The sequence below is a fragment of the Alligator mississippiensis genome, chromosome 1, assembly GCF_030867095.1.
Source record: "Alligator mississippiensis isolate rAllMis1 chromosome 1, rAllMis1, whole genome shotgun sequence".
In the NCBI taxonomy this organism is placed as follows: Eukaryota; Metazoa; Chordata; order Crocodylia; family Alligatoridae; genus Alligator; species Alligator mississippiensis.
The window spans coordinates 112,349,076-112,376,584 of NC_081824.1; the positions used below are offsets into that span (position 1 = coordinate 112,349,076).

The window sequence follows — 27,509 nt, forward strand, 5'->3', positions numbered from 1 at the left end:
GTACTGCCCATTCAAGCCCATGACAAAATGCCTGTAATTCTTATAAGGACTGGGGAGGAGGAATCTGTGAGGTCTGGAATCTCCCACAGACAATAGTACTTGAGATTAGGGATAGATAAATGCCATTATAAGAAATATTAGAAATGGTTAAACTCTTGATTTCTGGGTTACACTACCAACATTCTGTTTCCTCAAACCTCAGGCATCTATACATTTACTGATAAGGTGCTAAATTTTCTTTTTTTTAATATCCTGTTCTGAAAAGGTGATGTCCCATGTGTATACATTCATAAAATAATCAACCTGTGGCAGTTGACTTGAACTCCAAATGCTGTAGAAATGCAGAAAATAAATAATAATAAATAATAAGAAGAATTGTTGAGATAGATAACATAAGGTACTTGTCCAGCTCATTTACTTACACAGTGTCTGGTTAGAGGTTTGGATTGATATTTGTTCCATTAGAAGTTATCCAATCCCACTAAATTCCCGTAATGGGTAAGAATAGTCAAATACATGAGTTTCACATTTACTTCATACAAGAATTTGTGCAAGGAAAATTATTCAGTTGCTCAGATGTTTCTGAGAAGAGAGATATTGTCACAGCTGCAATATCCATGGAAATGGTTGCAATAGGCACCTAATTCTACCCATACCGCTCTGCTGACCTTCTGTTCATCCATCTACTTATTCTTCCTATCATCTTTAGTTACTTTCTATCCAGCGTTCCAACAACTGCTCTGGGGAGTCTGTTGTCAGGGGCAGATCCAGGTGGGGTGCAGGAGTGCAGTTGCATGCTCCTTTGATTTCTGCTCTACCCAAAGTTTAAAACCAACTACTTGGTAGTGACAGCAGCCTTTCCATTCAGGGAGCCATGAGGGAGTCAATTTACTTCATGGCTAACTATAATCTACCTGATTCCTTCTAACTGCTTTATTCTACAGATATTAATGTCCATCTCTTCTTTGTAATAGCCTTGATGTTCTACTAATTGAACCAGACTTTCTTCTGCAATTCTGTTATTTGTTAGCTGCTCTTGGTAATCTACTTCACAGTCCTGCATGCCACAGATGGTGACAAGATCTCTCATCTTCTCATGGCTCCAGTTGTGTGACCAGGGTTGGGTATTGCAGGAGGATGGTACAGGCTCATTTGTGGTGCATGGTGGTACCTGTGGGGTATTGGCATCCATGGGTGGGGCTGCAAGGAGAGGGTGGACAGATGGATAGATAGATGGATGGAAGGACAGGTGCAAGTGGGTATGGGTCCCAGCTCCTGGCTCTCCTCACTCTAGCTGGGTGTGGCTGCTGCTTCACAGCGACTGGGGCTTATCAAGCTTGCCACCCTCATGACCTCAAACTTTCCAATTGCTTCCAGCTGGCAACGGCCTAGGCCCTGGTCTGGAAATTTCAAGGGGCCTCTACCTACCAACACTGGGATGGCAGGCCATGCCCTGCCTGTGCCCAAAGTTTCCAGGGATTTCTGCCTGCCTGCTCTTGTTGGCATGCTCAAAGCCCCTGGGTCCCAGTGCCCCAGAAACAGCAAGCTAAAAAAACCTTGGCAGCACACCAGGTGCACGTAGCCCCAGTACCTGCTGACAGTGGCTGAGCCATGGAGGTGACAGGGTCACTGTCATGCCAGCCCAGTCTTGAGGTTCTACCCCTCCCACCCCATCCTAGTAGTGAACTGTCCACACTGGCTCTTGCTTGGGGTGTGTGGGTGTGACCATGCAGGGATCTGGGTTGCAGGGTGCCTGGGCCTGGCCACTGAGATGTGGAATCCATGGGGCTGTGCTAGAGTCTGGGGGTCCCCAGCTGGGTGTGTTAGTGCCAGGGTCAGGGTCAATGGGGCTGTGCCTGAGTCTGAAGGTGTGGGTTTGAAGGTGTGGGGGTCCCTGGCTGTGCGCTCAAGGGCCAGGGCCAAGGTCCATGGGATTGTTCCTGAGTGCAGAATTTCTGGGCTCAGTGTTGGGATGTGAGTGTAGGTTGTGGGGTGCTCCATGATGAGGTATTGGGGGTGTGAAGGCATGATCCATGGGCTCCAATGCCTGGGTCCCAGGGCCTGTACAGGGGACATAGCTACCACACTTCCCCCCACCAGCTGTCACTCGGTTCTAGGACAGCCTGGGGACAGGGTCTGCTGGGTACTTGGCCAGAGAAGCCTAGTGCAGGTTAAGTTGCAAGCATGCTTCCCCAACAGGGAGAACTGTGGGGTGGCCACAAAGCACACTGGGATGCTGGAGAACAGCTATGTAACTTGATTCAATGGGGGAACAGTACAGATGTTCAATAGATCGCTTTAGCCTGAATCAGTCTTGATTTAGTGCACCTTGGACATAATCTGTTCTAAATTGCTTGTGCCATTGTTAAACCAGTCTGTGTGTACATCTGTACAGTTATAAGTTTAGATCAGTCTATATTTACTTAGACCAACCTAAGTGTAATGTCTGTATGCTCCCTCAGGTAAATATTATCTCAGGTGAGTAAATAACTTTCAGTAAAGCATTGGATGCATTTTCAAGGTGTTTAGAAAGGCTAGATTTTGTCTTATGAATCTGAAAAAGAGATGTACATTTAATTCTAATGACTACAGGACTAACAAAACAATATCTTTTGAGTATTTTTGCCTAGTTTGTTGTGCAAAATATATGATATAGCAAATAAATGCACATTTCAATAAAGTTATAATTGTGTATGGTTCAATCTTATACTGAGTAATAGCTATGCCCCTAGCTTTTTAGTAAAGCTTTTAATTTCCTTTTATTTGGAGAAAAATATGTGTTGTGTTGTACATGATGATGCAGTACACCACCTGTTCTCCACTAGATCTGCCCATGTCTCTTGTGTCTTACTTTTGCTTCCGTAACTATCTGGGACTATGGTTGCTCCTTGTGAATCTACCTTATTTCCTCTCTTTAAATCTCACCCCCCTCAGAGAAATAACCTTAATATTATACCCCACCAAATCAGGATGGGAATAGGCATCTAGGACCTTGAGTAAAATCTCAGCCTAAAATCATGCAACATGGCACTTATACAAATGCCTGTTATAATATTAATTGTTTCTAGGAAAAAGAATATCTGTGTGTATAGAGAGGAGGAAAGATTTGAACATATAGGCTGTGTCAACATGAGACGGTTACTGCATAGTAGCTTATTAATACTGCACAATAGCTCATTACTACCGTGCAGTAGCATTGCCAGTCACAAACCATAATACAATGCTACTGTGCAGTAGTAAGAGCTCCTGCGTGCAGTCATTTAGTACTTGGTTATGCAAGGACTAAATGACTGCGCAGTAACAACTGAGCAGTGGGCGTCTCGTGTAGATGCACCCACAGAGTCTTTTTAGGCACTTATTTATATCTTCTACACAACAGGCAAAAGAAAGTACTGTTTCTGTTTAAGGCTTTTTCTCTTATTAATTTGACATCTTCATGTATGTCTTCATGAAAAATACCTAGCAAAAAACAAAAAAGCAACAACTCAATGTCTTTTCCCAAAACGTTTCTTTTTTTTTTTTTAATTATTCTTCAAAGTTATCTCATACTACAGGTCCATGCCTATAAGAAAACAACATCCCTTAAAAGGGGAAATGGTATCACTTGTTACCTGTAGGTTGTTTGGAAAACATTGTTATACAAATTAATAGATTAATCTCTGTAAGGTAAGGACCACTTCATCATGTGCAAAGGTCGGGACAGCATGCCATGTGCCACTTATGGTGCAACATTCTTGGACCACGTGAACAACCTTAGAGGGGAAGGCAGTTGTGAAAACTCTAAAGACTTTTCCGCAATACATATGTTATAAGGAAGACTGATCCCTGTTGTTTTGCTATGAACAAAGAAAAAGCAGAATTCTTGTGGATGGATCACTGTTGTAAGGTGTCACCTTTGCTCAGGTTAATCTAGGTATGCATTTAATATTGTATCTACATTTTTAAGCATTGCAGGAGTTCCTTTTGAAGGGAAAATATTACACATATATAGTAAAAAAAAATGCCTAAATAAAAGGGCCTACTCTGTTTTAAAACCAGATTTTAATTTAATGCAACGTCTTGTTCAAGAAAGACTAAATTGTATTGTAATTGTTGTTTACAGTTGAATTTTTCAATATGGTCCCCTTGGTTAGGTTTTTCATTTTGTTTTGTTTTTCCTTCTCTGTCTTTCAGCAGTTTGTCTCCTGGCTATTTTTCAGTCTGCACCTCTTGCTTTGGCTCTGTCATAGTTCAGTTCTTCATTTCTTTGCTTTATTTTACCATTTCAGAAGAAAGATCAAGTTAAAGCTTCCTCTAATCTCACACCTGCCAATAAATCTAAGGTCAGTGCAAAGCCACAGTACCAGGACGAATAGCTCTCTAGATAAGTTTCAGTATTTTTTCGCCATTTAACAAGTACATTTTCTCAGTGAATCTGCCAACTTCAACACTTTTTATTTAAAAGAATAAAATATATTGCCTCACTATCTGACAAATGTGTGGTGTTTCTTGCAGTCTTGCTGGCCTAGGCATCGGCGAGTAAACGGCACTATTTTTGGTGGGATCTGTGAGCCGTGCGCATGTTTTGACCACACGGAGTTCTGTGATGATATCACTGGAGAATGCCTGGTAAGTCTCACTGCCCATGGGAAACTTGATTGATGTTGCCAAGATCAGTTCAATATACCAGTGCAATTGAATTAGCCACCTTTGGGACCACAAGTAGTCTAGAAAAAGCAGCAGTGATTTGACAGAAGAGATCTTTATATTGAACCACTTCTGAAGTTAAGAATACCCTTGTATCAGGATAAAGTAGCTTCTGCAAATAAACTGAAAGAAGTATTTATTCATGTTGGTGTGAAGTATTGAAATCAGATCAACAAGATAATACATGACATATTGAAAAGGCAGCAAAGGATATCAGTATGTCTTCAAGGAAGATTTCTTTCCTCTTCCCGTCTCTGTCTCCTGCCAGGTGTTTATTTATTGCCTATAGTACGTAACTTCGTAATTCTATTTCACTGCAACAGCAAGGTATTGTTGGCTTTCTTCTACCTTCCTAGGAAGCCTCAAAAAGATGCTTAATAAATCAGGACTTTTTTTTTTCATTCAAAGTATATGGTTTGGTTTTAAATAGAAACCAGAATTTTTCTTATAGAAAGCATATATACTTCACTATAGTTACCTCCTAATTCAGCAATTAAGTCCATACTATTATCCAGAACAAGCCTACCAGTACGCTGCTATTTCCAGCCAGCTCAGTAGCCTTTTGGAATGAGTGAATTATGCTGAATAGACTGTTCTGATTAACTCAAGGGCATTTTAGTTTTATATTGTCTGACATGGCATGAAGCTTGAAACAACATTTCTCATTTCATTAGTCTTGCAGAAACACAATATGAGCCAGTGCCAATTTAGTGGGATATCATACTCTCATTTCCCTGCAGAATTTCAAGCAGACTCTGTATTGTATGTTTCTAAATGTTCCTTTTTATTTCCTTAAGAAAAAGCTGCTGGGAAAACTGCAAAATGAAAATTCAGGGTTCTTACAGTGTAATTTGGTATTTAGAATTATCATTGGTCTTCCTGTTTTTCCCCGCACAAGATGTTTAATTGCATTGCAGTACAAAACAAGATATCCTTAATTTGTGGATCAGTGGATTTTTCAAATTGCTTTTTCATGAATAGAAACCTACAATGATTCTCAGTTTAATTATACTCTATTTTTTTAAAGTCGTACTGAGGGAAAAAATGGCCTCATGACAGTCACATTTTGAATTCTTTCCTCTATATGCAATGAAAAAAAAAAATTATCACTAGGCTGATATGGATTTGTCTTTCCTTACAAAGATAGAGACAATTTATTACATTACTGATTGTACTTTCCAGCCACAGTCTCTGTAACACCAATATGGGATAACACCAATTAGCAAGAAAAAAAAGGAAAGACTGGACGGTAGGCTCCAAAAGGTAAATCAGCAGCTCAGGGCTATTTTGTTTAGAGGTACATGGCCAGATGAAATTTGAGAGCCACTTGCTCAGCTACAATAGTTCAGTACCTTATTTGTGTGAGTTATTTGTCCCCAAACCTGGAAGATCTCTCTTCATTTTTCTCTCTCTCATTTATTCCCACTCCGTCACGGGGAGTGATAGGGGGTTGTGGGGCTGTGTAGTCAAGTGATTGTTCGCTATTAAGCTAATGATCACCGGTGAACCAGTGACAGATGAATAAAGCTCTTCCTGTATCTCCTAACAGGGTCAGACAGAAGTGAAACAGGCTTAAACTATATATAGTTGAAAAGTGTAATGTGCAACATCTATCTAATCTTACAACATTATCAAGCATTTATTCTGTACTCAGTACTGTGCTGTTTGAGCTTACACTGTGTCATCCTGTAGAGAAAAGTAGAACAGAAATGCTCAATAATCTGTTTGGGGTTTCCTTGTAAGTCACATTAAGTGCACCGTGAGTGAAGTTAGATTGGTTACTATCCATGCAGGCTGTTAAATGCTGCTATTCATTTTGGATCATAAGGCTTTTGAAGTGAAGGAGGGAGAAGTCTGAATGCTGAAAAAGAGAAATGTTTCACATCAAAGGCATTCTTTCTATTGAGATTTACGCAGCCTTTTGGCCTCCTTATTATTATTCATAGTGTTTTTTCAGTAATACAACAGACAATTTAGGCACCTAATTTACTGATATGTTACTTCTTTTTACTCTTCCTTGGCTTTGAAATGCGGTTGAAAAGCAGCTGAAATATGTTTTTGACTCATGATAAAAGCTCAGATCATCTGCTCTGGCATAGGCCTGTATAAAAAGCTTATTTTTAATGCACATCGTACAATAACCTGCAAAGCCCTTTGATCCCTAGAACAGCTATATAGAGAGCTGTGTGAGACATCATTCTCATTACCATTGTGATATACATGATAACTGCTTTGGTACACAGTGCAAGTTCTAACCATGCAGAAATCCTTTTTTGTGGTATTACACATTCACAGTTAGTGCAGCATTAGGAGGTTGGTTAAATCTAGTCCTTGTGAAGAACAAAAGCTTTTCATGCTGTTAACATTCACTGCAGTCTGTCACTAATCTGATGGGAAATGGATCCCAGAAGATCTTTTTTCTAAGGTATCAAAACTGGAAATAGGAACCTTTGGGGACTTGGTCTTCATTTTATTTCACTCATTCATGCAAATGGTGAGCCTACACCATTTGGACAAGACCTAGCAGGAAGCAAGTGCTTTTAAGCTAGTGGGCATTGTGCACTTTTAGTCATTTCTGGCATGGAAAACACCACAAATCAGCTTAAATTTTATAAGTGTTAGCTTTGCTAAATCAGTGTAAGACTGGTAGCAGATGGACAATAGTGAGGGGGAGCTATCTCACCATCCTTCCTTTTAACAAATATAGAAAAGGAGAAGGCAATTCTCATCTGTACCCAAAGTCAACAGTTGGCTGGGAAGTGCAGTGGTCCTGATGGCGAAGGATATGTTAATTAAGCATGTCCTCTTACTAATATTGTCTTAAACCATGAATTTCCATGCCTTCCTATGATAGAGTACAGCAAGGTTCTTTCTGGGGCTGAGTCACCCCTTTCCCCTGCAGCCAGTGACACAAGGGCAAAATATATCTCTGTTCCAGCACCAGTGATAGTAAGTCCCCATTCATACTCCATTTTTCATGTACCATCAACTGTCAGAGAAGCCAGGCAGGCAGGCTTTTATTTTGTCTTCAGTTTTCCCTGATCACGATGAATTCAAGATTTCAAAGACTTGTAGAATCATAGATAAGCAGGTCTGAAGGTCATCTAGTCCAGTGTTTCTCAACCCATGGGTTGCAACCCGAAAGTGGGTCACAAGAATATTTGAAAGGTTGCGACTAGTCACAGAAAAATGTGAGAAAGCACAGGTTTACCCTTGCAAGCTTGTGGCCTTCCAGTCTACAAGGATCTATTGGAGTGATTGAAGGTAAGGGGTGCCAAATGTATTTGCCTATGCACATGCACATGGCTGGCATACAGTCAGGCAGGCTGGTGGGAGCACCCTTAGCAGCTGGATGCATGTAAGTCTGTGGGGAGTGGGGATTGGAGGACTAGGGTATGGGGACTCTCTGGGGAGCTGTGCAGGGGGGCATTCGTGTGTGTTGGGGGAAGGGTGTCTGGAAAGGATGGGTCTGTGAGGTGGGGAAGGTACATGCTGGAGCTAGAGGAAGATGTCTGGGTGCTGGGACTGCAACAGGGTAAGGGTTGCGGGGAGAGGTGTCTGCCCCTCCAGTGGAGAAGTGGGGGGGGACCCTTTGGGGGCAATGGGGAGCTGCATGGCTGGGCTGGCAGCACCAGGGCCAGTGCCCGTGCTCACAGGGGTGGGGCAGCCACGAGATACTGCTGAGGGTGGGGGGCATGGTCAGGCTATCTGGTGCGGTGTGGGAGCCCCATCCCCTCTCCTCCCTCCAGGCCATGCTGAGGCCAGACTCACTCCACTGCCACCTATATAAGTCAGAGCTGCTGCAACAATCGTGCTTTGGCCCAGGCAGAATGAGGGCAGCTGCCTCCCTCCTCGCTCCCCCCTCCAAAGGACTGGGGGGGATAGGAAGCTGTGGGTTGGGAGACAGGGGCACCAGCATAGCCTGGGGGGACAGGGGACTGTGGCTCAGGAATGAGGGGCAGGGTCAGGGAGCTGTGGGTAGGGAGTAAGGGGCATCGGCAGGGCCAGGGGGCTGCAAGTCAGGAATGAGGGGCATCAATAGGGCTGGGGGGCTTTGAGTCAGGAGCAAAGGGTACTGGAAATTTTCGTTGTGCAGAATACACAATGAAGAATGCCACTTGAGCGTAATGGAGAGCCACATGTTAACATTGTTTCCTGTTGCTATTGATTTTTGTCTTTAAAATTAAAACTGCTTTAACTTGTAGTGTACAATAAGTATTCTGAGGCCAAAATACTTGTGTGTTTTCTACTTAAACTACTTACTGGGTCAGGACTAGCCATCAATGTTTACAAATGGGTCCTGGTACAAAAAAGGCTGAGAAACACTGATTTAGTCCACCCCCCTGCCTGAGGCAGGACCACCCCTATTTAAACCATATCATACAAAATCTTATCTAGCCTCTTACTAAAACTACACAATCAACTTTGATCCACAGGCTAACCTATAGCACAATGGTGGTTAGTGTCTGCTGCTGCTGTTAAAATATGCTCAAAAGATCTAAGGAAGAGGGATGCACTCTCCACTGCAGAGGGAGTTAAAAATCCCTACTTTCCATACCAGTTGACCATGGGGTAAAATTCCTTCCTGACCCCAAATGTGGCAGTCAGTTTGACCCTGAGCAGAGGGGCAAGGATCTCTAGGAAGTAATATCTGGGCTTTAGTTCCAGCAAGAGAATAGGTAAACCCCAATCAAAATCCTCTGCCTTGGTTGCAGCAGCATCCAGTATTTCTGAGGAAGGTGAAGAAGCCTCCTCCTGTGAGATGAAGCAGCAGGGGTGGTGGGAAGGGGGAAGCCCCATGTGGCAACCTGGAAATCCCAGAAGCATTGAAAATACCCAGAGAATACTCCTAGGACTTAGATCATCTCTGGCCAAAGCTTATCCAACCTCTTCTTGAACATCTGCTGTGATAGAAATGTCACATCTTCTCTAGGCAGTCCATTTCACTGTCTTTTCTACAGCAAGAAATACAAAGTTTTCCCTTCTTTCTTTTTTATAGCAGCTCCTCAGATATTTGAGGATTCCTATCATGTTGCCTCTTAATTGCTTTTTCTGTAAGCTGAACATGCCTCTCTTTGTATGATTTGCTTTCCAAGCTCTGTCGAATTTCTCCACATTCCTTTTTAAACCACGGAAGCTAAAATGGTACACACTACTCTAGGTGAGGTCTAACCAGTGCCTAGTAAAGGGGGCACAATCACCTCCTGTATCTTGCATCTAATGCTCCTTTTCTCACAGCCCAAATTTCTATTTGCCCTTTGTGCAGCTGTGTCACACTGCAGACTCATATTGAGCTTGTGATCCACCAAGTCTCCCAGATCCATTTCCGTAGTACTTCCAGCCAGTTGTCACCCATTTTGTATTTTTTTTTTATTATTCTTCCCAAAGTGTGGCATCTTACATTTGTCAGCACTGAATTTGATTTCATTAGTCCCAGCCCAACTTTCCAATCTGTCAAGATCCTTCTGAATTGTGCACCTGTCCTCCAGTGTATTTGCAATCTCTTCCAGTTTTGTCATCTGCAAATTTGCTCAATACATGCTTTTCCAGCATTCAAATAATTAATAAACACATTGAAGAGCACTGTGCCTAGGACAGACCCCCCGTGGGACTCCACTCAAAACTACTTGCTGTTCTGACCTGGATCCGTTTATCCTTATCCTTTGCATGTGGCTATTGAACCAGTTGTCTGTCCACTTTGCAATATTTTTGTCTATCCCACATTTCTCCACTTCATTTATGGTCATGTAGGACTTTGTCAGAAGCCTTGCTGAAATCCAGGCACATCCTGTCCACTTCATTCCTTTCATCTACCCAACTACCTTATCTTGTTATCTTGTTGAAAAAGGAAATAATGTTTATTTGGCACCTTTTTTTTTTGTAATAAATTCATACTGGCTGCTCATGCTTCAGTAGAGTCTGTCAATCCTAGAAAGGCCTCATCGGCCATCTTTGGGCACACAGATAAGACAATAATGGAAGACAATCCATTAACTGAGGGATTGCCAACGAAGATAGTGGCTGCTCAGGACCAGCCTTTCCTTACCCAGACGCTTGCAAATGATGGTATGTTCAGTAACATCACAGGTATTGAGATGAGGGTAGCCAGTTCCCTGGGTCAACCTTTCTGTGCTTTTTAAAGAGGGGGACTATGTTGTTTTCCAGTCATCTGGTACCTCGCTTTTCCCCAGTGGCTTCATAAATATTTTTGCAAAGGGCTTTGAGAACTCTGCCAGTTTCTTCAGTACCCTGGGTCCGAAGTTCATCAGGCTCTGATGAATGCATTCAGACACTGCAAAAGCTCTCTAACTGTTTCTTTTGTTATCTCATTCCTCAGCGTGTCTCTTTGCTTATCCAAATAATCCTTATTAGCTCTCTTGTAGCAGTGTAATTTTTTCTGAAGACTGAGACAAAGTAGCTGTTGAGCAGGTCTGCCTCCTTTCTTTTTGTGTTTGAGACTTCACCCTGGCTATTTAAAACTGGGGCTACAGCTTCTTTGGACTCCTGCATAGGTCCCCTAGTTGTAGATATCTGATTTTCCCAAAGGTCAACTAGCTTAGCAGGAAAGCTGGCAACAGCCATCCAGTACATCCATAGATAAGTCTGTGAACACAGAATTCTGACCAGTATGTAAAAACCTATTCACTGAAGTGAAAGCTCATGGAAAGTATCAAACCCCTCAGAGTTTTGTTACTGAGAATTTGGCTAATTGATGTTTGACTGTATGTACAGATAGAAGAAGTCCCACAGGGAAACTTACTTATAACACACTAAAAACCAATGGCTGGAATTTGAAGTCTAAAAATTTCAAAACGGACCTTGGACATTACTGTTAAAACAGACTTCCTAGAAATATAGTGACTCCATCACAAATCAAGCATGAGTATCTTCCAGAAACATAGGCATGAGTTTAAAAGATAATAGGAAGTATTGGGTGAAATGCCTGGTCTGTGCCTGGGCATCATACTTCACATGAACTATGCCAGCAGGAGCTACATGCTGCCCGGGCCACACTAGCGTGAGCCATAGCTCTTCTGGGACATTGCCTTGTGGGTGGGTGGCTCTCCCCATGCCTCTACCACTGCACTGTACTCATGGGCAAGTGTCCCCCTGCACTGATGCACTATGCACACAGATGGGCGCCCCACCCCCAACCAGCTCACTGGCCATGGGCTCCCCTGCTGCACCATGCTGCAGGCTCCCCCCACCATCATAGGTAACACCTTACTATCCCCTGGGAAAGGCACAGAAAGTGGAAGACAGAGGAAGCTTGGAGACTGTGACTGCTGCTGCAGGTCCTTCTCTTCTCCATCTCACAAGGACAATGGAATATTCAATTAAATTAATAGATTACAAACTGCCAGAAGGAAATCTATCTTCAAAAAGTGTAATTAGACTGTGGAACCTATTGCTACCAGAAGTTACTGAAGTGAAAAATATAGGAAAATTCCAAGAGATTGGTCATATATATAGACAACAAGAAAATCCAGAGTTGTTATAAGTAATAATAAAAACATTTTAAAAGGGGTATGAAATAAACATCATGCTTCATGACTTAGAACAATCTCTAAATTTAGAGATCAGGACATAATGTAATGTGAACTGGGGAAGCGGAGGCAGAGCATCCAAAAGCTGGCTATCTTATGGTTCTTCCACCTTCTAATAAAACATCTAGTATGAGATGTTAGACACTGTCAGAGATAGTGTCTTGGACTATATGAATTATGAACAATGGAAACTGAGGGCATTTATACACATGCTCTGGAGGTTGGAGGACTGGGGGGCTTTAATTAGAGTGGCTCTGAGATCCACTCTAATTAAAGCACCCAGAGCAGGGTGTATCAGTGTCCCCATGATTAAAAATGGTGGTGGGGGGCACTTTAACTAAAGCTCATCAAATGATCTTTAAAGTGCCCCTTCACCAGGTTACAAAGTCCTTGGATACGGGCGTTGAGGTGGATGTCGTCTACCTGGACTTCAAGAAGGCCTTTGACACTGTTTCTCACCCCATGCTCATAAAAAAACCAGGCAACTGTGGCATTGATGCCTACACAGTCAGATGGGTGGTAAATTGGCTCGATGGTCGCACCCAGAGAATGGTGGTGGACAGGTCATTTTTGACCTGGAGGGATGCGGGCAGTGGAGTTCCCCAGGACTGAGTCCTGGGGCCTGTGCTATTCAACATCTTTATCAGCGACTTGGAGGTGGGCGTGGAAAGCATTCGCTGATGACACAAAGATGTGGGGAGAAGTCGGCACACTGGAAGAGAGGGACAGAATCCAGCTAGATCTTGACAGGTTGCAGAGGTGGGCGGATGAGAACAGGATGGAGTTCAACGCAGACAAGTGCAAGGTGCTACACCTAGGGAGGAGGAACCAGCAACACACCTACAGGCTAGGGAACACCCTTCTTGTCAACACAGTGGCTGAAAGGGATCCTGGAGTCATTGCTGACCCCAGGATGGACATGAGCTGCCAATGCAAGGAAGCGGTCAGTAAGGCTAACCACACCTTGTCGGGCATCTACAGATGCATCACAAGCAGGTCCAGGGAGGTGATCCTTTCCCTTTATGCAGCATTGGTCAGGCCACAGTTGGAGTACTGTGTCCAGTTCTGGGTGCTGCACTTCAAGAGGGAAGTGGCTAACCTTGAGAGGGTCCAGAGGAGGGCCATTAGCATGGTCAGGGGGCAGCAGGCCAGGCCCTACAAAGATAGACCAAAGGGCCTGAATCTATCCAGCCTCTACAAGAGAAGACTGAGAGGAGATCTGGTGGCTGTTTATAACCTCACGGGGGGGACCAGCGGAAAATAGGTGAGGCTCCATTCCCCTGGGCACCACTTGGGATAACAAAGAACAATGGCTCCATTCCCCTGGGCACCACTTGGGATAACAAAGAACATCAGAGCAGCATGGTAATTATTACAGTGCATTGGAGCAGCCTTACTGCTCATATATAGGCACTCTGAGACACCAGACCATATTGAATCAGTGACAAAACTGAAACATCAGTTGATCTCTAAATGAAATGGCAAAGACTACAGGCAGTCGATGACTTACAACATTTTGAGTTACAATGGTTCTCACTTACAACATTTATAAATTGACACCCTGTTTCAACTTTCTGACATCAGTTTTGACTTTACAACGTTTGATCCAATGCCATGCTATGCCAGCGAGGCAATGCGCTGTGTCACCCATCTCCCTGGAGAACATCTGTCCAAACTTCCTTGGACACTTTTTTTAAGAAAACAGACAAGTTTCCAGAAAGACCTGCAGCAAATACTCCAGAGAAGACTCCATCCAAGAACCCTTCAAAAAATCCAACCAAGAGCCCTTCAAAAAGTCCAGCAAAGTCACCTCAAAGGAGTCCTTTCAAATCAATATAATTGCTATTTACACTATAAATACATTAATGTAGCTATATTACTCATCTATAATTGATTGAGTACAACATTCTGGGTTATTTTTGGTGAAAAAAGGGTATTGGGCCTTGGTTCAGGAACCAACCCCCCATTTATAACATTGTTTCTTATGGGAAAATCGGTTCTGAGTTACATTTCGACTTAAGATGCGGTTTTCAGGAACCAATTGTGTCATAAGCCTGACGACTGCCTGTACTGTTATCTCTTTAAAGAAATTAACTAGACCGGAGGTGTTAAAGATCTAGCCTGCAGGCTGGATTTGGTCCATGAAGCCCTATTTTTTGGCCCACAGTGCTGCCTCTAGGGCTTCTGGCAGATGTAATCACATCTTAAGTAGTAACCTGGTGAGACATTCATGCAATTAACAGTGTAATAAAAGAGGTAATAATCAACAAAATTATTAAATATATTTTTTTGTAATCATTTTGTGGCTGGTTCCCATTGCCCCTCAGATTAAAGGTGTGGCTGGTGCACTTCTGGTTCTGGTGTGCAGCTGCAGGTGGAAGCACCAATCAACAGATTGGCATTCTAATCCATGGGCTCAGTAAGCACCTGGCTTGCTCCTTGCAGATATAAGGAGAGCTCAAGATCATGATCCCAGGTTTCCTCAGCACCAGCAATAGGGCAGGATTGGGATCTGATCCCTGATACCATAATTGCACTTTCTGCCCTGCACATGTGCCATGGCAAGAGATGTGATTGTTGGGATCAGAGATTGGATTAAATTAAATGCCTGTCAGTGGCCTGGATCTCAAACCAGCCCCACACAATACGTGCAGCATGTGCTGGCCCCGTCCCTCCATGTTGCATATGGTGTGCAGAACTCACAGGTATAGGCTGCACATGACATGGGAACTGAAGCTGACTTGCACACTTCAGTGGGGTGCATGCTGCATACAGTGCCTGCACTGCCTCGACACTGCATCCAGGGCTGGTCCATAATGGGTACAAACACTGGCCCCGTGTGTCAGATTCAGTATGCAGGGCAAGTCTTGCATGGTCACCACGCCCCAGACTGGCCTTGCATGCCACATACAGTAGGGCTGTGTGGAGCTTCAGTCATGAACAGCTCGTGCCCCCGGTGGCTGGGGAGGCATGGCTGCTCAGGCAGTGGCAGGAGCATGGTGGCAGTGGTGGGAGTGTGGCGGTGGTAAGCATGGAGCTCCCGCAGATGCCACTGGCACTGTTGGTGGGGGTGGGGGGTGGTGAGTGCCAACCAGGGGTCAGCAACCTCCCACAGGTGCTGCTGGCAGCATCAACAGAGGCCAGTAGCGATAGTGGACTGCCCGCAGATGCTGAGATGGTGGAGCAGATAGAGCATCTCAGAGGAGCATAGAGGGGGGGGCAGTCCCCAGCAGACCCACAGGGGTTAGCAGCCGACCCAGAAGCAAACCAGAAGTACTTCTAGTCCACTTCCAGGCCCGCTGGGGAACCCGCCAGGGGGCCCCCCCCACACCCTTGCAGCTCAGCGACTTGTGTCTCCTGAATCTCCCAGGTTCCCCCCATGGTCAATTGCTAAGCTGGAGAGGTGCAGGGGGCGTCCCCTGAGTGCTCTCCAGCGGACCCAGCAGTGGACCAGAAGTACTTCCAGTCCACTTCTGGGTTCGCCACTGATCAAACCAGGGGGCCCCCATGCTCCTGTGGGACACTCCATCCGGCCCACCATTGTAGCATTCATAAGCTGTGTCTGGTACCTCAAGGTATGTAGGAAAAACATTTAAAGCTGTGTCTGTGGCCAAAATGCTGATTCTCCAAATCACCAAGCTGATCCTGAGCACTAGATCCAGTGAGTGAGGTTGGTTTGTGAGCCCATTCCAGATACCAGGTTTTTTTTTCAGTTAATTTACAAGTAAACTGGTATGATGTAAAATAGTATGTTTTCTTTTATGAGGAACATATTGAAATCAGTTTTGTTACAATGCTTTCTGAAAGTATGAATGTTCCTAGTTACTTTGTGTATGTCTTATTGATTAATTTTGAACATTAGTACTTAAAGCAAAAAAATCATATTACTGTGGATTTCCTTTAAAAGATTCTTGAAGGCCCTATCCATAAAATTAGGCAGCTGCAAGTATCTCAGTGCCTGGCATTAATTTCCAATCTAAGTTTCTAAAAATGTATAAACATTGCCTTGACTGATGCTTTCATTTCAAAAGCACAGTCACTGCACATACAGGCAATAAAATCCAACCTCCTGAAGTAGACAGACATCTATAATAATAGGTGATTTTGACTCTACAGTGCCATTGACTGGGAAGTACCATGAACAGAAAGGTAATATATTTCAGGCAATGCCACTCTAAAATGTAAATCATAACATATGCATATCAAATGACAATGCCATTTTCTCTGCAAATGAGTAATTTTTTTTAAATGTACTTTAGAAATATTTAATTAAATCACACGTTCAGAAATATCTATTCACATAAGGTATTTGGAGTTTTAAAGGAGACCTTTGGGTGAGTCCTTAGAAAGCAGGCCACTAGAATGAATGAATCCATATCCTAAGTCTGATATGGCCTACAACCTTAATGCAGGCCTTATGTACACCTGAACACTGAGATCTTTTGTTCTCAACTGTAAAATCCCAAACTCAGGATTTGGCCCATTATCTGCTCAGTCTCTTATAAAAACCATTAGTTTTTTTTCACTGACTGGCTGGTATAGTGTGTACTGTATATCTGAGATGCGTACCTGAACCCTGTCATTGATTCTGAAGAGCGTACTGTAGCCTTACAACAGACAACAGTAAACATTTTCACACTACTAAGTGGGTTAGGTGCCTTTAAAATATAACAGAATTAAACACAAAAATGCAATTGTATGTTACAAAGATAAAGGTTCAATGTTAAATAGCCTTCTAGTTTTATTCAAGAAATTACTCCAGAAATAAAACAACATTAGTTGTGCCCTTGAAACAGTCTAAAGACTGCCTTATGGAAGTGTTTTCCTGGAATATCCTAGCATTCCTGAACTGGTCGGAGAAAGGGCAAGATGACCATCCCCAATTTCTGTAACTGAAATGGGAATGATATTATGTACTTCACCTCTCTTGTTCAGGACTGCAAGCACAACACAGGTGGTCCTTACTGTAACAGATGTCTTCCTGGTTTCTATGGAGATCCTACTAAAGGGACAATTGAAGACTGCCAGTTGTGTGCCTGTCCATTAAATATACCATCGAACAAGTAAGATACATATTTACCATATAGCAGCGTTTTCATTTTACATTTGATAAGTTGTGTTACTTCTGTAAACAGTTTTCTCTTTCACTGATGTTGGAGGATCTCAAAGCATGCTTTACTTTTAAAATAATATGTATTTTTTATGAGCATAAGGTGATAAATACACAGCAAAAGGTAAGTAAATTCCTGTTTTGCCACCAGAACAGTGGCACAAAAAAGATGAATAACGTAAGTAACAAAGCTATTCAAGATCAGGGCCAGGTATACTACCAAGAACTATTGACTTCCAGTCCTCTGTTGTCACTGCCAACTAATATTTCTTTTTTATTATAGGTGCCTTTCTTATTCTTGTCCACACATACACAGTATCTGTCTATCAGATTATAAAAATGAAGTGGCAGATTTCACATACATTTTTCTAAGGTGGTTTTTTTGTTGTTGTTGTTGTTGTTTTTTTGGTTTTGAGTATACTAGCTGGATTACCAATCTGGCTGTGATTCATTTTGTATATTTTTTCAATAAGACCTCAAATATCAAATAGTAGTTACTCATTCCAAATCTGGTGTAGAGAACATAATTTTCTTATTTGAATTAAGCTTTATCTCTTGGAAGTTAAAAAATTCTACTAGTATTTCTTGGAATAATTATTATGAATTGTTTAGGTGAGTCATGTAAAAATGATGAAACTTCAGAGGTTCACTCACTGACGTTTAACTGCAGGCAGTTATACAGATGGCATGGGATGAAAAAAATAATTAGCTTTATCCAGCACAATGTCCTTGAAAGTTCAAAAACCAAAAAATCACTTAGTATCATATCCAAGTAAAATTCTTTCAGACCCTCATGCTAGATTATCTGACTAGAAATTTGCTTTCTGTGTGTGTCCATTGCTTTTAAAATTAAATGTATCATAGATTCATAGATTCATAAATGCTAGGGTTGGAAGGAAGCTCAACAGATCATCAAGTCCGACCCCCTGCCTAGGCAGGAAAGAGTGCTGGGGCCAGATGACCCCAGCCAGATGCCTATCCAGACTTCTTTTAAAGACCCCCAAGGTAGGGGAGAGCACCACCCCGCTTGGAAGCCCATTCCAAGTTTTGGCCACCCTTACCGTTAAGTTTTCCTGATATCTAGCCTAAATCTGCTCTCTGTCAGTTTGTGACCATTGTTCCTCGTTACCCCCAACAGGCGCCCTGGTGAACAGAGCATCTCCGAACCCTTGCTGTGTACCCCTAATGAATTTGTAGGTGACCACAAGATCACCATTCAGCCTTCTCTTCTGGAGGCTGAAGAGATCCAGGTCCCTCAGTCTCTCCTCATGGGCTTGTCCTGTAAGCCCCTAACCATACAAGTGGCCCTCCTCTCAACCCTCTTGAGTCTATCAACATCCTTCTTGAAGTACGGTGCCCAAAACTGGATGCAGTACTTCAACTGCAGTCTGACCAATGCCGCATAGAGGGGAAGTATCACCTCCTTGGATGTGTGCTGATGCAAGATAAAGTTAACTTTGCTGATGATTTTGTCAGACTGACGACTCATGTTCACCTTGAGTCCACTATGACTCCAAGATCCCTTTCTGCTTCTGTGCTGCTGAGAGGGCCACTTCCCAGCCAGTAGGTGTGCTGGATATTTTTGTGCCCTAGGTGTAGCACTCTGCACTTGTCCTTGTTGTACTGCTTCCTATCATGTACTGCCCACTTTTCTAACTTGTCCAGGTCTGCCTTCAATCATTCCCTACCCTCTGGAGTGTGCATATCACCTCACAATTTAGTATCATCTGCAAACTTGGATAAAGTACACTTCACACCCACATCCAAATCACTGATGAAGATATTGAAAAGTACACACCCAAGGACCGAACGCTGCAGGACCCCACTACCCGCATCCTTCCAGGTCAATACTGACCCATTTACTACTACTCTCTGGGTGTGACCGCTAAGCCAATTTGCCACCCACTGGACTGTGTAAACGTCTATATCACAGCCTCTTAGTTTATTTATGGGAATGGGATGAGATACCATATTGAAGGCCTTGCTAAAATCCAAGAAAACAACATCCACCTCTACTCCTGCGTCTAAGCATTTTGTGACCCTGTCATAAAACAAAACCAGATTGGTCAGGCATGATCCACCCACTACAAATCCATGCTGGTTTCCTGCTGCATTATTTTTCCCGCTGGACTCCCACAAATATGATCCTTCATAATCTTTTCAAAGACCTTTCCAAGGATGGAGGTGAGACTGACTGGCCTATAATTACTTAGATCCTCCTTCCTCCTATTCTTGAAAATAGGGATCACATTGGCCCTTTTCCAGTCCTCCAGGACCTGATCTAAGCACTACAAGTGCTCAAACAGCCTTGCCAGTGGTTCTGCTGTGACACCGGCCAATTCCTTCAGTACCCTCGGATGCAGCTTATCTGGGGCTGCTGACTTAAACACATCCAGTCCATCCAAATGACTCTGCACCAAGTCGGTGGCGACACTTGGTAGGCTGGTGTCCCTCTGATGCCCATCTAAGAATCTATTAGGACACTTATCTTGACCCCTGTTCAGGAACACTGAGGCAAAAAACTTATTGAATAGCTCAGCCATATTCCCCCCTCTCTGTCACTAATTGCTCCTCCTTGTTCAGTAGGGGTCCTATGCTGCCCTGTGCCTTCCTTTTACTCCCTATCTACCTAAAAACAGCCTTTTTGTTGTCTTTAATTTGTGTTGCCAGCCTGAGCTCTGTAGTTGCTTTGGCCTTTCTAACTGCCTCCCTGCAAGTGCGGGCCAAATAGGTATACTGCTCCTTGGTGGCTTCCCCCTGCTTCCACTGCCTATATGCCTTCTTTTTTGCCCTTAGGTTCCCCTGGATTTCCCTGTTTAGCTAAGGAAGCTATTTGGCTCCTTTCCCCCTTTTTCCTCATACTGGGATAGTCTTCCTCTGTCCCCGAAGGATTGCTTCCTTTAAGAACAACCACCCTTCCTGGACTCCCATCTCACCACTACTCTTCTCCTGCAGTGCATCATTGACTAGACTCTTAAGAACACTGAAGTTAGCCTTCCTAAAGTCAAGCACTTCCATCCTACTAGTTATCTTACCCACCCTACACCATATGGTGAATTCAACTGATTGGTAGTCACAGTCCCCACGATGATCATGAAACCGCAGCTCCCCTACAAGGTCCTCCCCCATAGCCAACACCAAGTCCAGTAAGGCATTCCCCTAGTGGGACCGTATATCTCCTGCGTTAGGTGAAGGTCCTGCACGCAAGTTAAAAACTTACATGAACGGTTAGATTTGGCTGACTGCTCCTCCCAGCAGATGTCAGGGTAGTTTAGGTCCCGTATGACAACCACGTCCCTAGACTGTACAGCCTCCAAGAGCTGTTTCAAGAATTCCAAGTCTAGCTTTTCCTCTTGGTGTGGTGGTCTGTAGCAAACCCCCACCACCAAGTCCCTTTCCTCATGACCTCCACATATCCTAACGCACAATGCCTCAACTTTTTCCTCTTCTGATCCCATTTGAATTAGGGTAGATGTATAATGCTCCTTTACATAGAGAGCAACCTGACCCCCTTTCCTCTCTACTCTGTCCCTTCTGTACAACCTGTAGCCCTCAACGTGTACTGCCCAGTCATGGGTAGGGTCCCACCAGGTTGTCGTTAGCCCCACTAAATCAAAGTTATTATCTGCAAGCAGAAGGGCAATTTCTTCCTGTTTGTTCCCTGTGCTCCTAGCATTAGTATAGAGGCACTTGAGCCCTCTGAATGGTGCCTTTTTGCCCCCCCTCCCCCCCCGTTCTGATGCCCAAAGGGCCCCTTGGCACTTACCTGGGGTGTACTGCTGCATGTCTCGCAGTTTGTAGGTTCTAGACTCTCTCCATCACCTGCCTCCCCATCCCCCATCATACTTAGTTTAAAGCCCGACGTAGGAGATCAGACAACCTGTAATAAAAGAGACTCTTACCTTTTGTGAAGAGATGAAGCCCATCACGTCCCAGGAGGTCCCTTGCACAGAAGTGCAGATTGTGGTCCAGGAAGCCAAAACCCACACGATGGCACCAGCTCTGGAGCTGCGGGTTGACTTCCCTTACACAGGTGATGCAATGCCTACTGTGACAGCTGACCGGGAAGATCAACGAGAAGGCCACCTGCAACCCTGTCTTCCTAAGCCTGGTCCCCAGAGCCCTGTAGTCACTCATGATATGGTCTGGACTACTCCTGGCTGCATCGTTTGCTCCCACATGGATGAGGACCGTGTGATAGTTGTTGGGGGGCCGGATGAGTTCAGGATTTCTTGCCATGATGTCCCTGATCCTGGCTCTGGGAAGGCAGCAGACCTCACATGCCATGGGATCTGGATGACAGATAAGTCCCTCTGTTCCTCTCAGCAAGGAGTTGCCCACAATGATGACGCAGTGTCTCTTCTTCTGCTTACCTGGCCGGCCCTCAGCTCACTCGATGATGGTGGCAGGCCCCTCCAGTGCACTTTCCCCCACTGCATACTCCTTCAGTGCAGCCAGGGCCTCATATTTGTTCCCCAACTGCACTGGGGGAGCTGTCTCTGCAGCAAGAGGTCTGGCCCCTGAGGTGACCATCCTCCACTTACCAACATCTGCTTCAGGGCATTCCCTCACAGCTTCTCCACCAGGAGTCTTGTCCTGGTTTACATCCGTACTTTTAATCTATTCTAGGCACCATTTGGGTGTGTTTATCTTTCTGGAAAATGTAATTTTAGGAAACTGGCATCAAAAGATTGTAAACCAGTCTTCAACCTGCTTTGATATTGAATAGATAAAGGCGATGATGATGTGTTCAGGGCTAAATGATTTCTCTCTGAGACAGAGCTTTGCAGCATGTTGTAACAAGAAGGCTTCACCTGAATGACCCTATGCCTGCCAAAGGCACAGCTGAACCAGATTTTTCTCTTGGATACATGTCTAACTCTGATTTTCAGTGGGGTTGTTGTTCCACATTTTCAACTCTTTTTGAAATGAAATCATAAGCAGGTCATCTGTTTCCGTAACAGAATGGAGGATGTTGTGTGCAACATGCATTCTCAACAGCACCATTCCAGTGCTGATGCCGTTCAACATAAATTATGAACTGACCCCTCTGCAATCACTAGTTCTGGCCTAGCCCCTAGTACTTACCACTTTAGTAATTAAATTATTTTCCCTCTTGCACACATGCACTATACCACAAGGTTACCTTGCATCCAGGATCTACATAGCCTATCCATTTTTTCAGGGTACCTTTAGACTCCCTTGATATTAAACTCTCACATTACCTTGTGATCTTGAGTTTCCCTCCAGCTATGCATCTCTGATCACAGTTCTGATCACTCCTTATGCTACTTCTAAATTGTATAGCTAATCCTCATCTCCACACACATCCTCAGATATGAGCAGACTGCCAACAGGAGCTTTTCCAGAAACAGCCTGAGGAATTTCCAAGTATGTGAGCTATGTGAGACTGACCTACATTAGAAACACACTTTGGAGTGTAGCCCTGTCCTCAATTAACCCTTGGAGCGCTAGATAGATAACACCAGTATTATATATCATGCAGATGTCTAGTGGCCTGAATCAAATCCTGTAATGGGGTTAGTTTTCACTGACAAAATGCCTGGGGATGCCAGTCCTGTAACAGATGGCTTCCCAACTCTTATTGCTCTCTTCCTGCAAATGAATCAAGGAATCTCTTTTTTTTTCCCCTGTAGTGTTTTTTAAAGATACAGGCCTAAAGCAAATGCACCATTTGAACGTTATGGACTGGGGAAGCCAAATAAAGTATTTGGAATCCAAATTCAAATCAGGATCCAAATTTTGCAGTAGGCCTGTATTTCTAAAATAGGAAGAACCAAAACAGTGGCTGTAAACACCCCCAAGCTTTGTTGTGTCTAGTTGTACAGTTCAGATTTTTCTTAGTTTGGAGTTTAGCCCCAACTGTAACCTGTTTTATGATGATTCAAAATTAAAATTAAAATGAGACCATGAAATAAACTAGTGTGTACTTTGAAGTATGCTAAAGTATGCATTTCTCATCATGTTGCTGAAATGTCAGTTTAATCTGACCTTAACTGAAAGCATTTTTGGTGTGCATGTGATAGCCTCCATCAACCATTCAGAAAGTAACAGCAGCATTCCTTCATCTGTTTCTCTGATGAGAATTATATCTCTCTACACTGACATGAAGCATTTGCTTCAGTGACTTATGTACCTAAAATTGGTTCATAAATCTTAAAGATCATGTGCAGTGATGCACCAAATCTGTGTAAGCATAAGAGTTACACACTTTTTTTAGTTTGTAAAATATAGTTTCATCAACTTTCGTGTGATGTGACTTGATTTGTCCCACTTGTCCCTAGTGAATGACCAGATTATACATTACTTATACTGAGGACTGTTTTACTTATCAAATTATGTGATTAATTAGACATTCCTAGCTCTCTTAGTTTAATAGAAGGTGTCAGATACAACCAAATAATGCCTATTTAAGTTACTTCTGAGCAATTTGAAGAAACAGATTATATTTAATATGATACATCTCCATTTCAGGTTCTTATGTTTGCTGTAATGATCTATGAGCACCTAATCATTTTTTATGTAATATCCTTGAAATACCTTTGTGAGGTTAGGAAGTGTCATTAGTTCCATTATATAGATGAGGTAAGTTAGCGAAGAGAGACTATGGGTACGCATACACATTCACAGGACTCGATCTATGACCATGTGACTTGCTTTAAGCAGAATGACTATAGATTGGCTCCCAGTTGTGCAGACATTCGCTGGTGCTGGGGCCCATGTGAGGAACCAGATCTAAGTAAGTCAGGGTAGGGAGAGGGGGGGGAGATTTGCAAGGGTTAGGTGGGTCTATGGAGGGTGAGCCTGTTGGGGGAAGAGTTATTCTTCCAGAGGTGGGGGTAAAAATAACCCAGGTAAGGTCAGGGGAGGCAGTAATAAGAATGCAGCCCTGGGGTTGGGGTCAGAAACTGGTCTTTCCCAGCCCTGAGGCTACACTCCAAACCTGTACAAACATTCATTAGATCAGGCTAACCCACTCCCAATCTAAGTGAGTTCATCTTCTCAGGTGAACTAAGTTAGATTGGGACATCCATTTTTCACCTGATCTAACCTCCCCAAACATCTGTACAGACTGGTGCTCAGATTGACCTAACCTAAGTTAGGTCTATCTAAGTGTAATGTCTACAACCAAGGTTTCTCCAGGACCAGGCAATACTCCAGTACTAGTCCAGTAACTAGGCGATTCTGCCTGTATATATACATATCTAATATTTATGTGATATACATGGAGTTGATATTCATCTTATAAATGATGTACATCATGTATGCTTAAGTGCCTTACCTGCATTCTGCCTTCTGCCTGCTAACCTGTCACTGTTGGCAGTTATTTTACATTCCAAACCCTTGAGGAGCTTCACATAACTTTGATTTATTAAAAATCATCAACCATAGAACTGTGTAGTTTATTCCTCCCAGATGTAGATTTTCCCTGCAAGAAAAGATTTTCTCCTGGCATAGTGACAGGTAAAGGCAGTGAAGGCCAAAAACAAGAGTACTGTACCACTGGAAGGGATCAATTCCTCATAAAGCACAGTGCTTCTATCCCTGGTAGCTCCCAAGGTATGGAGTCTTAAAATGGCAAACTATGAACTGGGAATGTTGAATCATTTTTTGAAGTTTCTAAAAAGTTTGTTGTTTTCCTGGAGGGATATGAACCTGGTATCAATAAAACTGTGAAACAAAAACATTTCTTAAAATAAATATTTTCTACTGTAAGCCTCTAGGCAGGGACAGAAAACTCTTTCATTACATATTTGTACAGAGTACCTCAATAGGAGTCCCAAGTCCTGTGAGGGCCCATGGTGTTGCCATAATAAACAACAACGGTAATTACAGCATAAGAATGAGTTGTATTATCACTTATTTTGGCTGTTTCTGAGTTAACCATTTCTGAGTAATGAAGTTGCCATGGCCCAAGCAAATATACTCTTGTTATCATATTCCACTATTATGCATTTCTTATATACCTTGGTATGTGATCTGGAATTCCTCACATACACCCACATACTGTCTTTGGACTTGACTTGATTTTTAAGTCACAATGTACAAGTACAAATTGTACAATACCTTATATATATTTATTGCAACCATTAAAAATGGCAATGTATTATTTATTATTATTTAGTCAAAACTAAATAATAGTGATTTAGTAATTATTACTTTTATATAATTGTTGCTGCAGTACTGTATCTTAGTGCTTCAGGTTACTACTGTGGCACCATACAGAACTGTGATCAAATTAGCTCTCAAAAACTAAGACAATCAAAATCTGTGTTTTCACAGATCTTTTGTTGTGTCTTTAACTGTAGACTTAAGAAAACCACAAAAATAACAAGAAAATGCAGTCTCCTAAGAGTACATAGTGTATTCCACCCTTCTCTCAAAGACCACATCACCTCTAAGAATAAAATGGCTGCTGTGTTGCACAATACAGGTCAAGATTCTTATGAATATAAAGTAGTAATATACAGATAATAAAAGAGATTACAAATTCATAGCTACAGGTGTTGGCACTGGATTTATGATCCAGATACCTTGTTTCAAGGGGACCTATAAAGACCGACCACAACCTCTCTATTTGGTAATAGGCAAATTTTATTGATACACAGTGATAACAGTTAAGAATAATGCAAACAATTCTATATCTACCAGTCCTAGAACTGTCACAGAGGGAAGGTATGTCTGGCCAGTATGCGAGGTTCACCCAGAGGTTCTCTCCTTAACATCATATGTCAGCAGCCTGGAGGTCAAAGTCCAATGCCCACCCTCCCCAAGTGGGGTGGGTGAGATGGGCTGGTGGTGTTCCCTCTGTCCATAGTGGCCCTGTGTTCCACTCACAGGGTTGCCTTGCTGCTCTGAAATCCTTCCTTTTGTATTCTTTCTCTCCTTTGATGACGCTTCATCTCCAGGCATTGTAGATTGGCTTTTCTGTGGTCATCATACTGTCCATGTTCTGTCTTGTCAGTATATTCCTTTGTTTCACAAACCCATCACATGTACACATCCTAATTTAGGCTTTTACTGGGCCTCCCAATTTGGTCTATTTACCAAAACTGGAAATCCCAAGGGCCCTGCAGTTTGGCACTGTGACCTAATGCCAGTGCTGCAGAGTCCTTTATCTCTGTTGGGTACATTGTTCGTGTTATGGAACAATGTGGTACATGTCTTTAATTTTCCAGCCTGTGTGGTTTCAGACACAGTGGGCCTTGAAGGAAACTTTGTCACAAGCAAGCTTTTAGAAATCAATGAATCCTTACTGTTCCCCTGGACCATTGTTCTAATGCAATCTACTGTACATATAAGCTAATTTCCAAAAAGCAAATCTCTAAATACCATTTTCTAGGCATCAATAGGAACCTCAACTGTGAAAAGTTAATTTTTGAAGCAATTAATGTATTATTATTGACTCCCATTGTCTAGATTTCAGTTAGGGTTTGAAACATGGTTCAAAATAGTGCAAATTATTGGAACCATCTGTTTATATTTATCCCGTCCCATTTCAAACTGCACCCACTCCTTCCACAAGAGCTTTGTCCTGATGCTGTTAGATAATTGGTATGTCTTGTGATGGGTAGATTGTATTTTAGAAGAATTAAACTATAAGGTCCCTTGAACAGATTCATTTAAAAACTCCAAAGGATCCCAACAATTGTACCTCCTGCCATACCACATATGCATAGTAGGTGGCACAATTTTGGGATTGGGGATCAGATACTAATTGTATACTTTCTGCTTGCCAGTGTAGGAGGAGCCCAGGATCATGATCTCAAACTCCCCCTGCATTGGCAAATCAAAAGCTGGGTGTCTGCAGGTCTGGGTAAGGACTGACTATCAGCTGATTGTAGGCTCCAGCTCTAGACCCCACAGGGGCTGGTTTAAGACCCTGGTGTGAGCCCTGCCTGGAGCTGACAATGAACTGATTGTCAACTCTGGCCCCTGACTTGCCTCACATTTAATTTAATGTGCCATACAAATCAGCCACAACAATATTCTACATTTTATGTAGAACATTTTTATGTCTAGTTTGCCATTTTATGGCACCTTAAGTTGGGTGCACATGTAGCACCTTTGCCATGTATGCCATGACTAACATGTTAATTGTGGCATAAATGTAATGTCTAGAGCAGGCCTAATAGAATCAGAAT

General features: G+C 43.0%; 1 protein-coding gene across 1 annotated transcript in view; it reads left to right on the top strand.

Moving 5' to 3' along the window:
* The window catches only part of LAMA2 (laminin subunit alpha 2), a 630,290-nt gene that overhangs the window by 398,059 nt on the left and 204,722 nt on the right, over window positions 1–27,509 (top strand). Inside the window, exons 16-17 of the mRNA XM_019479551.2 lie at window positions 4,495–4,608; window positions 17,169–17,296. Of these exons, the coding sequence (XP_019335096.2) occupies window positions 4,495–4,608; window positions 17,169–17,296 (242 nt within the window). The remainder of the gene's footprint in view (window positions 1–4,494; window positions 4,609–17,168; window positions 17,297–27,509) is intronic.